Here is a 17,721-nt window from a genome sequence, read left to right on the forward strand (position 1 = left end):
CACTGAAGTGCCAGCCTCGATTATATTCTCAAGTTTTGGAGTGGGGCTTCATGTACTTCATAGTCCCAATAGGAATTACACTTTGTCTCCTGCCGCACTTGCCTTGAAAAGTTCTACATGTCTCCGGTGAATCCTTCTTAAAGAAATTTCTCCTCCAGCTCCCCGCACCCCCCTGCTGCCACTGACTCCACCCAAACTGCCCAAAATACTGGTTCTAGATTTTATTTTATTTGTGAATTGAAAAAAGTCTGATTACTGTGTCTTTATTTGTCATAATGAATTTAGGAAAAAGTTAAAAACTTTATTTCACATGTTGAAAGGCTGAAAGTGTGGAGTTGCAGTCGAAGATCAGCCATGATTTTGTTGAATAGTGTATCTGGCATGTGGCCCACTCCTATTTCTTATGTTCTTATGTGTTATTCCGAATTTGGTAAAATAGAAAATGTTATATCCCTTCCTACCTGCTGGTTTTTAAAGCTGCTTCTCATTTTTTGAAAGGTAGTCAGCTTACCTTTCATATTCTCCCAGTCTACTATAAAGTGCACAAAAATAGCTTTGTGAGGTGATGTGAGAGGTGGTGCTGAAATGCATAGAGCATTTGGAATATTAATGTATAATGTTCTAATTGTGATGGGATGTACTGTCAGGTACCAACTTGTTGTCTGGGTTCTGGAGGGATGGTCCAAGTAGAGGCCAAGTGCTTTTCACAGAAAGAAGGAAAATGTTTAGGGTCATTTGACTCTGGGGCTGGATCAGTGGGGTGGGGTGGAGAAGAATGGGTGGGGGAAGAAAGGGTATTTGTAAAAGGATGAAAATATATAAAATTTGAATCATTTTGGAATGGTCAGTTTGATGAACCTGTCTCAATCTATTTCACAGGTATAGCACTGTACCTTGGTAAGGCTGAGCTCCTGAGCTGTAAGCACCATTATCATGATCATGTTCAGTTTATGGTGAATCCAGGCCAGCAAGGAGAAATAGACTGCACCAAGGAGCATGTCAGTTACACAGACCCGTACAGAAACAAAACACTGGTAAAGTATAGCATGCATCTGTTGATTTCTTTCTTTCAGGGCTACAATTGTGTGTTCCCATTTGACCACTCTTCTTCTGTTGTACTACAGATGTCACAATGCATTTTATACTGTGTTCTTACAGATTCTTCATGTGATGGTTTAAATATGACATTTCTTTTAGCAACTGGAGCAGTTTGTTCGTAAGTTTTAACTTTATCAACTAAGATGGCCAGCAAATATTGACTATACTTGATGTAGTAATTAGTATCTAAAGCTTGCTTTAGCCACAACTAATTTAGCAGAAAATAAAACATGGAACTGCAACAATTGAAGTACTGATTGGCGTCTTTCCTCTTGTATATTCAAGTATTTTGTGCTTTTTCTTTTGACCAGTCTTGGCTCAGTGATGGAACTCTCACTTCTGAGTTGTAGATTGTAGATTCAAGCCCTACTCCAGAGACTTGAGCACATAATCCAGGCTGACACTTTAGTGCAGTACTGCAAGTGTCTCAGAATTGCCACCTTTCAGTTGAAACGTTAAAAAAAATCGAGGCCCTTTCTGGCCACGTGGGTGAATGTAAGAGACCTTGTAACATTATTCACAGAAGAGCAGTGGAGTTCCTCCAGCGTCCTACCTAATATTTATTCCTCAACCAACATTACTAAAAATGTTTTCTGGTCATTACTTTCACTGTTGTGTCATGCCAAGCATGAGGCATATTAATTTCACCACATAGACATTAAATTTCAAACTGTTGTTGAAGGGAAGAAAGGACTTGCTTTAAAAAGTTGCCAGATCTTTGCTGGGAAGACATTTGCATATTAACAGACAGTGCTTGGAAAGGACAAAGGACCATTCCCTGACGCATTCAACGCACAGTGGACTTTTGATCACCAGACGTTGAAGGTGGGTGGGCTCGCATTCCAGGTTGACTGCTAAGATGGCCAAATACACAAACGGACATGGTCAAACCAGCTAGTCACATGACTAACCTGCTGGGCAGCCTGAGTTTTTGAATTTGTACAGACAGTTTGGGCAGAAAGCAGAATGCTCCTGCACTGAGAAGATCTCTCCTGGCTGACTCGTCACAGCCTCTCCTGTCTGCCTGCTCCCATCTCTTTCTCACGGAACTCCAAATCCACTGAAGACACATGAACCCCAAGAGAGAAAAGTCTCTACAGTGAACAAGGTTTAAGAAGAATACTGGGCACCAACGAAAAGCAAGACCTACCTACTGTCACAACCAGGTGAGAAAGGTGTCTAGGGGTCCCTTTCAGCCTTCACCTGGTCTTACTGTAACAGGATTTTATTTTTAAACACACAGTGGTTTGAGCTCTCCCTTGGTGAATCCTTATTCACTGCTTTCCAATTATAAGGTAAAGAAATGAGCACAAACAGGCTTTCTTAGGTTTAAAGAAGAATGGCGAAATTTATTAAAACTTAAACTCTAATTCACTTGGTCCCTATGGGGATAGACAACATGCCCACACTAGCATGTATACATGATCCACAAATGCAAATAGAGACAGAAAAGAGCAGAAGAAAAATAAAGTGGAGAGGTTTGAGGCAATATCTGAAGAGTTTCTTGTTACAATGCTTCAAACTCACTGTAGAGTTCTTGCTTGTAGGTAATTCTTGCTTTTCGTTGGGGCCCAGTATTCTTCTTAAACCTTGTTCACTGTAGGAGACTTTTCTGTCTTGGGGTTCATGTGTCTTCAATGGATTCCAAAGCTGGTGAGAAAGAGATGTTCTCAATCCAGGAGCCAGGCGATTTCTGCCAGTTCAAAACTCTGTGGCAAGTTCAAATTCAAAAGGAACTCAGGTGGCCCAGCAGGTTAGTCATGTGACTTGCTGGTGTGACCACATCTGTTTGTGTGTTCGGCCATCTTAGTAGTTAACCTGGAATGCAAACACCTCCACCCTCAACGTCTGGTAAGTAAAAGTCCATTGTGGATTAAATTGGAGCAGGGAGTAGCCCCTTTGTCCTTTCCAAGTATTGTCTGTTAATATGCAAAAATGTCTCTCCAGCCAAGGATCCATTGTGGGGTTTTTTTTTAACCAGTTCTTTCTTCACTGCAGTAACAGTTTAAAATTAATGTTCATGTGGCGAAATGAATATTCCTCATTCTTGGCAGATGGGGCCCTGCATGACACTACAATAAAGGACACTACAGTGAGCTCTAAGAACCATAACACAAAAACCTCCTCAGATATTGCCTCAAACTTTTCCACTTTATTTATTCTGCTTTCTTTCTGTCTCTATCTGCATGTATGTATCGCGTGTGCATGCTAGCGTGGCCGCGTCGTGCATCCGTAGACGTTAACCGAATTAGAATTTAAGTTCAATAAAATTTCACTTTTCTTCTTTAAACCTGAGAAAACCTGGTTTGCTGGTTTCTTTGCCTTATAATTGGAAAGCAGTGAAAAAGGATTTACCAAGGGGGAGCTGAAAACACTGTGTGTTTAAAATTAAACCCTGTTGCAGTAAGACCAGGTGAAGGCTGAAAGGGAACCCTAGACCTCTTTCTCACCTGCTTGTAACAGCTGTTTGTGAGACCTTGTGTGCAAATTGCTCTATTTCCCTACATTCCAACAGTGACTACACTTCAATTGACTGCAGCAATTTGGGATGTCCTGAAGTTGTGAAAGGCACTTATAAATGCACGTTCTTTATTCCTTTAGTCTGTCGTCTAATTTTCTGATATGTCGGATTGGGGCTACTTGTGCCATCTTGTCACAGATTTTGGTCAGTTAGACAGTCACGTTACTAGAATGTCAACAACTTGCATTAATGTAGCGGCTTTAACATAGTAAAGCGATCCTAGGCACTTCATAGGAGCATTATCAAACCAAATTTGACACGGAACCACATAAGGACATATTAGGATTGGTGACCAAAAGCTTAGTCAAAGAGGTAGGTTTTAAGGAGGGTCTTAAAGGAGGAGAGAGAGGGGGTAGAGAGGTTTTAGGGGGGAATTTCAGAGCTGAGGGCCTAGGCTGCTGAAGGTACTGCTGCCATTTGACAAATGGAATACAACGTGGAGAAATGTGAGGTTATCCACTTTGGTAAGAAAAACGCAAATGCAGAGTATTTCTTAAATGGTGAGAGGTTGGGAAGTATTGAATTTCAAAGGGACTTGGGTGTCCTTGTTCATGAGTCACTGAAAGCTAACATGCAGGTACAACAAGCAATTAAGAAGGCAAATGGCATGTTGGCCTTCATTACAAGAGGATTTGAGTACAGGAGTAAAGATGTCTTACTGCAATTATACAGAGCCTTGGTGAGACCCACCTGGAGTATTGTATGCAGTTTTGGTCTCCTTACCTAAGGAAAGATATACTTGACATAGAGGGAATGCAACAAAGGTTCACCAAACTAATTCCTGGGATAGAGGGATTGTCCTATGAGGAAAGATTAAATAGACTGGGCCTTTATTCTCTGGGTTTCAGAAGAATGAGAGGTGATCTCATTCGAACATACAAAATTTTTACAGGGCTCGACAGGGCTGATGCAGGAAGGATGTTTCCCCTGGCTGGGAAGTCCAGAACAAGTGGGACACAGTCTCAGAATAAGGGCCAGGCAATTTAGGACTGAGATGAGGAGGAATTTCTTCACTCAGATGGTGGTGAATGTTTGGAATTCTCTGCCCCAGAGGGCTGTGGAGGCTCAGTCGTTGAGTTTGTCCAAGTCTGAGATCGATAGATCTGCACATATCCAAAACATCAAGGGTTACAGGGATAGTGCAGGAAAATGGTGTTGAAATAGATCCCCACTGCCAATTAAATTTTAAGCTTACAATGTACAAAATTGATGTACAGGAGACGACCAGCTGGTCTATCAAGCCTACCCTGCACCATGATGGCTGTATCATTGTGGCCGAACACTTCTTCACTCCCCCATCCTATTCCCCTGCTCCGAACCTCACACTCATTTATGTTGTTTAGAAAATGTACCAGGCCATTTTATATTCAATGAGCTGTGTTGCTGTTTGTGACTGTAGAAATCGGCACTGATTATCAGTGGACCACAAGAAGTAAGAAAGAAGGAGCTGGTGTTCTTGCAGTTCCACCTAAATGAAACGGAAGAAGACTTTAGTGCAATCAGCTATCTCTTATTCTCATCATTCAAAGAATTTCAAGAGAGGTGAGGAACTGGTATAGGGAGTACACTGAGTCTTTCCTTCTTTGTGAGCATGGGAAGAGCTGATACTTTGTTGGAGTCTGTTTATTGTTAAAGGTCACTTTTCAAATGTCTGAAGTGCTTGTGCATCAAATCATGGTATCTGCCTGAAGTGCAAGATCAATCGGACACATTTTAAATGTATTTACTCAACCTTAATTGCAAAGCATTGCTACTTACCAGAATATTATAAAATTCAACAGCTCAGTATCAGCAGATGACATGTAACATTAAATAGTGCCATGTTGTCAAGTTTATATAAAATAGATTCTGACTAATCTATCCCATAGCCTAGATTTTAGTAATCAATTTATTTCTCTCTTGCCCGCAATCTCGGGTCGGGATACTAACAGGTTATAGAGAATTACACAGATTATACAGCACAGGAACAGGTCATTCAGCTAAACTGGTCTACGCTGGTGTTTATGCTCCACCCACCCTACTTCATCTAACCCTATCAGCATAATCTATTCCTTTATCCCTCTTGTACTTAACTAGCTTCCACTTGCTTATAATCTGTTTTTAAGAAACTGCCAAGTTTCCTACTGCCTATGATGATAAGATGAAATTGTTGTTTATTAGAGTGCATTGAGAAACGTGCCAACATGCCAGCTAAGTTTTATGTTGTGGGTAGTGCTGAGTTCAGCTAACCAGTGACCTAATTTCTCTACCATATATTTGGCAGTAGCAGAGTACCTTTTACTTTTGCCCAGCGAATGTTACATTTTAAAACATAGGAACATACAAATTAGGAGCAGGAATAGGTCACTCGGCCCCTCGAGCCTGCTCCACCATTCAATAAGATCATGGCTGATCTGATTGTAACATCAACTCCACATTCTTGCCTACCTCCGATATTCTTTCACCCCCTTGCTTATCAAGAATCTATCTACCTCTGCCTTAAAAATGTTCAAAAACTCTGCTTCCACTGCCTTTTGAGGAAGAGAATTCCAAAGACTCTCAATCCTCTGAGAGAAAAAATTTCTCCTCATCTCTGTCTTAAATGGGCGATCCCTTATTTTTAAACAGTGACCCCTAGTTCTAGATTCTCCCACAAGAGGAAAAATCCTTTCCACATCCACCCTGTCAAGACCCCTCAGGATCGTATATGTTTCAATCAAGTTGCCTGCTACTCTTCTAAACTCCAGCGGATACAAGCCCAGCCTGTCCTACCTTTCCTCGTAAAACAACCCGCCCATTCCAGGTATTGGTCCAGTAAACCTTCTCTGAACTTCTTCAAATGCATTTACATCCTTCCTTAAATAAGGAGACCAATACTGTACACAGTATTCCAAATGTGGTCTCACCAATGCCCTGTATAACGGAAGCATAACCTCCCTACTTTTGCATTCAATTCCCTCGCAATAAACAATAACATTCTATTAGCTTTCCTAATTACATGCTGTACCTGCATACTAACCTTTTGCGATTCATGCACTAGGACACCAAGATCCCTGCTTCTCAGAGCTCTGAATATCTCACTATTTAGATAATATGCTTCTTTTTTATTCTTCCTGCCAAATGGACTATTTCACATTTTCCCACATTATACTCCATTTGCCATATCTTTGCCCACTGACTTATCCTATCTATATCCTTTTGTAGCCTCCTTATGTCCTCTTCGCAAGCTTTCTTTCCTGCCTAACTTGGTGTCATCAGCAAATTTAGCAACCTTACATTCGGTTCCTTCATCCAAGTTATTTATATAAATTGTAAAAAGTTGAGGCCCCAGCACTGATCCCTGTGGCACACCACTCGTTTCATCTTGCCAACCAGAAAATGACCCATTTATGCCTACACTCTGTTTCCTGTTGCTAGCCAGTCTTCTATCCATGCCAATGTTACCCCTTACATGATGGCTTTAATTTTCCGCAATAACCTTTGATGTGGCACCTTATCAGATGCCTTCTGGAGATCTAAGTACAGTACATCCACTAGTTCCCCTTTATCCACAGCACATGTTACTTCTTCAAAGAACTCCAATAAATTGGTTAAACTTGATTTCCCTTTCACAAAACCACGTTGACTCTGCTTGAATACCTTGAATTTTTCTAAGTGCCCTGCTGTAACATCTTTAATAATAGCTTCTAACATTTTCCCTAAGACAGATGTGAAGCTAACTGGCCTGTAGTTTCCTGCTTTCTGTCTCCCTCCCTTTTTGAATAAAAGAGTTACATTCGCTATTTTCCAATCTAATGGAACCTTCCAAGAATCTAGAGAATTTTGGAAAATTAAAACCAATGCATCAGCTATCTCACTAGCCACTTCTTTTAGGACCATCAGGATTCGGGGACTTATCAGCTCGCAGTTCCAACAATTTGCTCAGTAGTGTTTCCACATAAATACAAAAATAAAATACCGTGGATGCTGGAAATCTGAAATAAAAACAGAAAATGCTGGAAATACTCAGTGGGTCTGACAGCATCTGTGAAGCAAGAAACAAAGTTAATGTTTCAGGTCTGGGACCTTTCATCAAAGTTAAATTCTTGTTACACGGTGGCACTAATGAGCAAAGATGAACACTGGATGAATTCTGTTCTGTGTTGTTTTAGTCTAAGCTAGCAGAGCAGCCTCATAAACTGAACAGAGAATATTGTGTTGGCATTTGTCTTTCAGTTCTGATAAAGCACAATTCATGCAGGACTGTGAACGTTCTTATTCTATCTGGACCTTTTCTGGAGGGTTTCGAACGTGGGTCAAGATGTCTCTGGTGAAAACGACAGAGGAAGATGGAAGTGAATCAGTGGAATTCAGACAAGAGGTAATGAGAGTATTGGGATTATGGCCTGGATCGATCTTCTAGTATTGTAGGAATGTCACAAAGTTATTGGGCTCAAAGTTTTGCTATATCATACTAATGTAAGATTGATTTCTCGGCTTTGCCAGCAAAGTGTAATGGGAGTTAACCTCCTTTCAGTTTGGACTTGGCAATATTATTGCCATCTCTGACATTTTTCTACTTTAGTTTAAACTAAATAAGGTGAGTTGTAATTGATACTCATTGGTATATTGAGTCTTTGCTTTGAACACTGCAGGGAAAGGAAGGATGACCACAGGAAAATACTTTGAAACTAAATCAGAAACAATTTGCCTTAATAATAAAACACCCCGACATTGGATGACTGCTGAGAGAATAGATTAATCAGTTGTGGGAGAATTAGGAAAGGTGATAGAAATTATAGTCAATTGATGTCAAGAGGGTTTTTAAAGGGAGGTAGGGAAGTGTTGAGGCAAAGCAGTTTAGGGAAGGTGTTCCAGAGTAAGACCTATCTGCAACCAAGGGAAGAACATGGGCATAGGTGGAAAGAATTCATAGGAAACCAGAAGCTGAGGAGTCCAGGGTATGGATTGGGGCACAGGAGAAGGCTTTGCAAACAAGAGCTTGAAGCTGGCAAGAAGTGCATTTGGGAAACTGCGTCTTGAGGTAACAAAAATGTGGATATAGTTTTAGTGGGAGATGGAGTGAGGTGGGGACAAAGAAGAGCAATGTTGTTGAACTGAAATTTGCTGTCTGGGTGACTAGTGGGATATGGGGTTGGAATCTCACTTCAGATTGAACAGCATGCTGAGGTTGCACACTATCTGAGTTAAAATGAGTGAGTCGCCAGGGAGGGGTTGGAAGCAAAAGTACAGCATTTTTAGTGAGAGGCAAATAAGCTGCCTTCAGCTTTCCCAATGTTTTACTGGCTTACCCAAGACTTGATAAATAGGCAATTAGACAATGTGGTGCAATCCAGGACTGTAAAGCTTTATTTTGTCAGCAGACATATGAAAATGGATAACATGTCAACAGCTACTAACTATGAAGGAAAAAATGTAAACAAGAAAAGGGAGGGGATCAACGATCATATGATTCTGGTCTTGGCTCTCTTTGGCCATCATGGTTTTGAACTTTGACAGTCATCTGTTAAAAAGATCTGACTCAGTCAGCCTTTGGTTCCCATGTCGTCTATGTCTATATTAGGTATTTGAGTTACTAGATTTGGATCTGTGCCAACACATCAGTGAGCCATGGTTACCTCCATTACTCTTTCAAAAGAAAGAATGTGTATTTTTAAAACATTTTATTACATCACTTTAAAAAAAAACTGTCCCAAAGCATTTTGCAACAATAATTGCTTTAGAAGTGAGGTCTGTCATGTAAGCACATGTGGCAGCCAATGTGCACACCACCAAATTCCTCAAGCAGCAAATGAGGGTGGAGTGTTGCCTGAAGGCGAAATGTTGACGAGTACTAAGGGAAAACGCCCCGCTCTTCGTCAAATAGAGTCATGGGATATTTAATATCCACCTCAGCCACAGGGGCAGGCAGACAGGGACCTTGGTTTTAATTTCTCATTTAGAGCATGACACTCCTGACAATGCTGCATTCCTTCAGTACTGTACTGCAGTATTAGCCTAGCTCAGTGGTTCTCAAACTGGAGTTCGCAGACCCCTGGGGGTCCAGAGACGTTCCAGTAGGTCTGTGAAATAATCTCTCTGGAGGGCGAGAGAGAGAGAAATATTCAAGGGGTTAAAGGGAAGGAAGAAAAAAGGCAAGCCGTCCATTTTGTATAAATTGACAGTTGTTAGTGTTAGTTGCTCACAAGTAGCTGACGATACCCACTCCCAAAGCTCCTGAATACTTGGCCTTCTTCACAGTGATGGGCGCTTTGACTGCCATAGTTTTCAGCGGTGAGTCTCGCATTTAGTTTTGGCAGGAGGGGAGTGATGGTGGGAGACTAGTTGCTGCTGTAATACTCGGGTGCATTCAATTTGGATTCCTGCGGTGAAGCAAGTTCCAATATAATGCTAAAATAAAAGCAAAATACTGCGGATGCTGGAAATCTGAAACAAAAACAAGAAATGCTGGATTCACTCAGCAGGTCTGGCAGCATGCTGCCAGACCTGCTGAGTGAATCCAGCATTTCTTGTTTTTGTTTCCAATATAATGCTGCCTGGCCTGCTGAGTATTTCCAGCATTCGCTGTCCATGTTAATCTCTTGTGGTTTGATTCTTGTAATTGTGGAAAAGCTGTCAATTTGACTTTACTTAAATCTTCCACCAGGTTGCAATAACATAAATTCCTTGAATGATTAAATAACAGAGAAACTGGGCTGGGTTTTCACACGTCTGTAAAATATTCCTGACAATGTCATGTTCATGTGATAACTCTGCAATAGAATCAGAGGCAAGAAAACTCTTCTGTTTAGGAGAGGCCAATTAAAATAGTAAGCTGCTTTGAGCCTGTTAAACTTCTAAATATATTACAGCTGCTGTTAATACTGATTAGAGTCATAGTCATAGAGAGATACAGCACTGAAACAGGCCCTTCGGCCCACCGAGTCTGTGCCGACCATCAACCACCCATTTATACTAATCCTGCATTAATCCCGTATGCCCTACCACATCCCCACCTTCCCTCAATTCTCCCTACCTACACTAGGGGCGATTTACAATGGCCAATTTACCTATCAACCTGCAAGTCTTTCGCTCTAGGGAGGAAACCAGAGCACCCGGTGGAAACCCACGCGGTCACAGGGAGAACTTGCAAACTCCACACAGGCAGTACCCAGAACTGAACCCGGGTCACTGGAGCTGTGAGGCCGCGGTGCTAACCACTGTGCCGCCCTTAATTGGCCAATCACTGTTGTGACCTGTAAACTGATTGAGTCTGTATGCCATTAACAGGCAATTGTTAACCACATGAAAAGCAGTTCAGTTGACAAATACTGGAACCACACTAATCCTTTCATCTCTGGTTTGTCTGGTCTGTCTCCTCACTGCCTACGTCAGTGAAATTGTCCTCAAATTGCTGATATAAGTAGTTCCCTTTGTGTTTGAAAGCATTATTGAAATGCTCTTTACATGCAGTATTTTCATATTATGAGTATTATATCGTCCCTGGTTTCTAATCCATTTGAAAAGGGGTTCTTCAATCAAAAAAGTGAGAACACCACTGGCTTTGACTATGTGCTCATTTTTGGGTGTGGCTTGAAACCACAATGAAGTAAGAGCATTACCAACTGAGCCAAGCTGACATCTCTACATTTTATGGAGGATTGCAACATGTATCACTTCAGATTCAATTGGAAATTGGATTGGGCATCTGACATCCAGGTTGAATTCCAATAATCCAATTAGATCTATACTGTCCCAATCTGAATACATTTTGAAATTACTGTGGGAATGACCATTCATTTGATGTTTGCTTTTATTCTAAACTACTCTCTTACTGTTCACACAGTCTACTCTTGTGAGATATAATGACCAGCGGCCTGATTCTGAACAAACTGACCAGTTGTTCTTTGTTGTATTTGAGTGGAAGGATCCTTTCATTCAGGAAGTCCGAGATGTAAGTGTTTTCAGCTTTCACTGCTTGTCTTTGCATTTTAATTGGCTTAGTGTGTGGGAGAGAGTGACGTGGAGGTCCCGCAGTTTTCCAGGGAGCAGGGAATGTTTGAGGAAAAGCTGTCATGGACCATTTGGCTGCATCTCCAAGTGGTCATCTCAAGTGGCACTGGCAGTGTTTTCTGCTTTATACTTGGCTGTGTTTTTGTAAAATTAGTGAAGAGGAAAAAATAACTTTGAATTATCGTGGAACAACAAAATACAATTACTAAATTGTTTATGGGGTAACAAAGTTGGTGCAAATCACCATTGTGACTTGGGCTTGTGGCTTTTGAGATGCAGATCTTCCACATTTATGAAATACCGCTAGTATATTTACCAGTACTTTATAGAAAGTAAATTATTACATGCATCTAATATAAACTGGTGCATGCTGCATAGAAGTCCCAAAATGTCTGGATTAATTATTGTTTCTTTTTGAATGTTTGCAGATAATCACAGCCAATCAGTGGAACACAATTGCCATCCTGTGTGGTGTCTTCTTGGCTTTGTTCAAGGCAGCAGAGTTTGCAAAGTTGAGTGTTAAGTGGATGATCAAAATTAGAAAGAGACAACAAAAACACAAGGTGCAGGAACTGAACCAGATGAGTTAAACCGAGGACTCAATTTGAGCCCCTTGAGGGTATGCAGTTCTGATCCTCTGTCTCCCTCCCAGTCAACACTTCAGTTGCATGTTGGTGTGGAGCTGTGTGCTCGAGATTATGAAGACCAGGCCATCCTTATTCCTTTTATGGCACGATCTCCGCTTTTTAAAAGTGACATTACATGGTAACAGCGGTCAGTATTAATATGAAATGTCACTGATGGATTTCGATACTTCAGTCTCGGGCAGTTTCAAAGCCTGTTGATGTTTTTCATTCTCAATTAGTTTATTGAGCAATTAGGCTTAAATAAAGGGTATTTAACAAAATAGCATACCAACTCCTTAACTGCATAGTTACTTTCTAATTCTGTCAGTTTTAGGATTGTGATTCACGATGCCTTGATAATATAATGATTTAAGGCACATATTTCACAATCTCTAGGTGATTGAGAGGTTTCACAATTCAGTTCAGTAGGTGAGGTTTATGATACTGTTGTCCTGTTGTTGCTTAATCAATGATTGACATCATTATCAGGGTAGTGTTGAAATTCACAGGTTGTTCTGGTAAGGTAGCTTTCGGGCAGTGCTAAGTACATGTGTACATAGTGGTTCCAGTAAAGGTGTAAAAAAAAGGGTCCAGTTGCAATATGAATGGTTTAAATGCTGCTGATCACTGTATTTGTGTACTGTGGTTTGTCGTAAATAGTTTGTGAAGTATGCTTCATGACTTATAATGCACAGTAAGTTGAGTTACATCCACATCACTGCCAATTTCAAGTAAAAAGAAGCTCTAAACACGATTTTGATGAGGCATTTTATTTGTGTAATTTGATTTTTAAAAAATCTGTGCTGGATCTTTACTAACTTTATGAATCATGATGGCTGTTTTAAGCAGTTGTAAGAGAGGGATTGAGTGCTTTTTTGAAGCAATGTAGCATATAGTGTTACAAATGTATGCACCACAAGAGCAGTTTAACTCCTTTTAATGTTGGATCTAAAGCTATAAGGAAGTTTTCCACATGTAATGAGCTCACCTTCATAGGATTGAACGCTGCGTGAGATTTATGTTTGTATTCTTCACGGCCATGTATAGTATATTAATGCAGATTTTATATAGACATATTTCATGAACTATATGTTACAAAATAGTTCACACAAGTAACCTTTTTTCTAATCCTAAAACACACTGTGGGCTGGATTTTATGCTTAGCCTGAAGGCAGGTTTTATGGCTGGGGGTGGGGGGTGCCGGAGAATCAGGACAGAATCGTCCACCATGGAACCTGATGCCATAATGCCGGGTTCCGATCTTCCCGGAGGCGGCGAAGTTCCGTGGCGGCACCTCTGCCGCTCTGTGACTGGACTGTATTTTCAATATGTTAAATGCCGTTTAGCAAGAATTAGAACTTGCCGCGATCCTACCATCCGTTTGCAATCTTCTGCTTGACTTGTGTCACTCAAGTGCCTTCACTTTCCTGTCTTTGAAAAGCTGGAGCCACCGATGAGAGAGTCCTCGACACCTGCAAAGGTTGGGTAAGTTATGCCTTGCTATCCTGTTAAGCTTTTTTCAACATCAGACATTGCCACTAAGGTTAATCCGCAGATATCAGGGGTGGTTGGAACTCTGCAAGTGGATATCGTTGGGGTGGGAGGGAAGTGGATACTGTGGAGGGGCACAGAGGGGAGGGTTGAACTCTGCAATCCAACATCAAGAGATGCCGTAAACGGTGTTGCCAAAGCCATCCCTGCCACATGATTATGCTAAGTGGCCGCCCGCTGCGTAATCGCGGCGGCACGACGTCACATGCGGGACAGCCAACATTTTGCGCACCCAGCGGCACGATTACAAAATCCAGCCCAGGGTCTCTGCAAATGGCATTCTGGATTTTAAATGTCCTTTTTAATGGGATATATTTTAATTTGGATATCAGAGGAGTGCCATGAGTAGTTCAGAGGGCTTGCATTTTAGATCTCATACACACTGAAGTGACCATTTCTGGAATCTGAACTTGAAAGTACTGCATGCCAGTAAATTTTATTTAATAATCTGAAATTACATTAGAGGTATTTACCAAGTGGTTGGTTCTCTTACTGTGTAGTGACTCTGAAGCAACCTTACAAAAGATGCACTGTTAAGGCGAAAACGTTCCATATATGGGATAGAGAGGTTTTTCAATATTATGTAAAGGCAGAACATCAAAAGTATTGGGTGGCACAGTGGTTAGCACCACAGCCTCACAGCTCCAGCGACCCAGGTTCAATTCTGGGTACTGCCTGTGTGGAGTTTGCAAGTTCTCCCTGTGACCGTGTGGGTTTTCGCCGGTTTCCTCCCACAGCCAAAGACTTGCAGGTTGATGGGTAAATTGGCCATTATAGATGGTAGGGGAATTGAGGGAAGGTGGGGATGTGGTAGGGCATATGGGATTAATGTAGGATTCGTTGATGGTCAGCACAGACTCGGTGGGCCGAAGGGCCTGTTTCAGTGCTGTATCTCTAAATAAAAATTAAATAAATAAAAATAAAATCAGCTCTAATAATGATGTACAGGATCTATAACCGTGAGTGAATAGACATTATTTGAAGGGCCAGCCATTTTGCATTGAGCTCTGCAATGGTGTCTGACTGACTAAAGGCTAACATTGGCAGAGGCCTGGGAACAAGTCTTCAAACACACCTCTTAGCTGGGAATGGGGTGTGGCACTAGGAAAACTACAAGAGAAAAGAATGACCCAGATTTTATGGTAAAAATAACACTGAGGCCATCAGCGCTCACCATTATTGGTGTAAATCGAACGAGAAACTTGACAATAAAATATGTGAAATCACGTGAAATTGTTCTCCTTATGTGATAGATACCCACTAAATTTGCCAGAAAAACTTGGGACTTGTCCGTTCTAGTGTAAATACATTTTTAATGTTGTGACCAATTTTAATTACCTGTCAAACAATCTCTCTAGCACTGAAAACTAACTTTTATTAGTGTGGAATCTCATTCTTTCAGATTTTAATTATTAGAGTTTTTCAAAAAATAATGTTTATAACATTTTTCTTTGTTTTATCTCTTAATCAAGGTTGTAACTAGTAGATTAGATAAGGGAGAACCAGTGGATGTGGTGTATTTGGACTTTCAGAAGGCTTTCGATAAGGTCCCACATAAGAGATTAGCATGCAAAATTAAAGCACATGGGATTGGGGGTAAGGTACTGACATGGATAGAGAACTGGTTGGCAGACAGGAAACAAAGAGTAGGAATAAATGGGTCGTTTTCCGAGTGGCAGGCAGTGACTAGTGGGGTACTGCAGGGATCAGTGCTACGACCCCAGCTATTCACAATATATATTAATGATATAGATAAGGGAATTAAATGTAATATATCCAAGGTTGCAGACGACACAAAGCTGGGTGGGAGTGTGAGCTGTGAGGAGGATGCAGAGAAGCTCCAGTGTGATTTGGACAGGTTGAGTGAGTGGGCAAATACATGGCAGATGCAGTATAATGTGGATAAATGTGAGGTTATCCACTTCGGTGGCAAAAACAGAAAGGCAGATTATTATCGGAAAGGGGGATATGCAGCGAGACCTGGGTGTCCTTGTGCACCAGTCGCTGAAAGTAAGCATGCAGGTGCAGCAGGCAGTTAAGAAGGCAAATGCTATGTTGGCTTTTGTAGCGAGAGGATTTGAGTACAGGAGCAAGGATGGCTTGCTGCAATTATACAAGGCCTTGGTGAGATCACATCTGGAGTATTGTGTGCAGTTTTGATCTCCTTATCTGAGGAAGGATGTTCTTGCTATGGAGGGAGTGCAGCGAAGCTTCACCAGACTGATTCCTGGGATGGCAGGACTGACGTATGAAGAGAGATTGGGTCGATTAGGCTTGTATTCACTAGAGTTTAGAAGAATGAGAGGGGACCTCATAGAAACCTACAAAGTTCTAACAGGACTGGACAGATTAGATGCAGGAAGGATGTTCCCGATGGCAGGGAAATCCAGGACCAGGGGTCACAGTCTAAGGATAAGGGGTAAACCATTTAGGACTGAGATGAGGAGGGATTTCTTCATCCAGAGAGTGGTGAACCTGTGGAATTCTCTACCACGGAAAGCAGTTGAGGCCAAATCATTAATATATTCAAGAAAGAGTTAGATATAGTTCTTAGGGCTAATGGGATCAAGGGATATGGGGAGAAAGCGGGAACAGGGTATTGAATTCGGATGATCAGCCATGATTGTATTGAATGGTGGTGCAGGTTCGAAGGGCCGAATGGCCTACTCCTCCTATTTTTCTATGTTTCTAATCTCATCTTTCTTTCCCTCTATTTTACTTTCTGTAAATAACTTGGTATTGAATTAACTATTATAACATGTACTTCCTGCTTCAGACACTGTGGGCAGGATTTTCTGTACCGATTTCTGAAACTGGCTGTCAGGCTCAAATTAGGGTCAGAAGCCTGAACTGTGTGGGGAAACGGTCACTGCACTGTGATTTTCCCCGGAGCGGCCAATTAATGGCCAGAGGGCGGGCTTGCAGTCCAATTAAGGACGGCGGGTGGGCTCTCGAAGCTGCAGGGCCAATCATAGACCTTCCAGCTTGAAAGGAGCAGCAGGATACCATCTTACCATGGCAGGTAAGTGAGAGAAAGGGTGCTTCAAAATAGAGGCACCCTCTCTCCAATCTTTTCAAAGTTCAAATAAAAAATGGTCTTTGCAGCTAGCCCACCAGGGTGGGGTGGGGGGAGCCCCCTCTATGAGGTGGTCCACAGCTGCTGCTGCACCAGGCAGGGAGGGTCTCAGCCATAGTCCTGTCTGTCACCAGGAGGCTGCCTCCAAGCACCTAGCAGCTAGACTAACCCCCACCACTCCAGGAAAATGGCTTGCCCACAGGGATGGGGAGGAACGGGACAGAGCCGAGCAACTGGCACGCCGGTTGCGATGTAAAATTCTGCACTCGCCCACCTCCGTTCCCCGCCCCACAGGGGCCTTAAAATCCTCCCCTGTCTGCCTCAGTCAAGATTCTTCAATCTGATTGGTTAAGGAAATGCACAGTTGCCCTGTTCACACATGTCCCAGATCCTCTGTACAGGGCACCAATTGAAAAGGTTTTCTATTAACCACAACTTCTAGTGCAAAAACCCACAGCAAGTCTAGGGGCAAGCATAAGTGTAGTTACCGGTTGACTCAGTTTGTTTGCTGCTGACTGCAAAATTTGTGGTCTGACATTAATTATTAAACTACAATAGTTTGTAAAACGTTTTTAATACAATAATCTTTTATGTTGTGAAATGTTACTAAATTATTTTTGCATAGCTTAAATGTAAAACCAAGTTTGGAAATTAATAAAGGAGTTGATGCTAACAACATGTTTATATGACACCAATTTTGTTTTCAAAATTAGTGCTGAGTTATTTATGCCGTTGTAATTTTTTTGTATTTAAGCTGAAGAATGTCAGTAATAGAATGAAACACGTTTTCCTCTTTAACTGTCCTCTGTTTCAGTATTACCTATATCCTTGATATTTGGCCTTATGATTTCTTCAATATGTTCCAATTAGTACCATGT

General features: G+C 41.5%; 1 protein-coding gene across 1 annotated transcript; it reads left to right on the forward strand.

The window, feature by feature from the left end:
• Window positions 1-884: 884 nt before the first annotated feature.
• On the forward strand, window positions 885-17,464 carry LOC137361129 (proton-activated chloride channel-like). The gene is made up of 5 exons (XM_068026061.1): window positions 885-1,034; window positions 5,019-5,161; window positions 7,814-7,958; window positions 11,424-11,531; window positions 12,019-17,464. Exons 1-5 carry the CDS (start codon window positions 951-953, stop codon window positions 12,178-12,180), a joined length of 642 nt encoding a protein of 213 aa, XP_067882162.1. The 5' UTR covers window positions 885-950; the 3' UTR covers window positions 12,181-17,464.
• The last annotated feature ends 257 nt before the right edge of the window (window positions 17,465-17,721 follow it).

The sequence above is a fragment of the Heterodontus francisci genome, unplaced genomic scaffold (assembly GCF_036365525.1).
Source record: "Heterodontus francisci isolate sHetFra1 unplaced genomic scaffold, sHetFra1.hap1 HAP1_SCAFFOLD_1570, whole genome shotgun sequence".
Lineage (NCBI taxonomy): Eukaryota > Metazoa > Chordata > Chondrichthyes > Heterodontiformes > Heterodontidae > Heterodontus > Heterodontus francisci.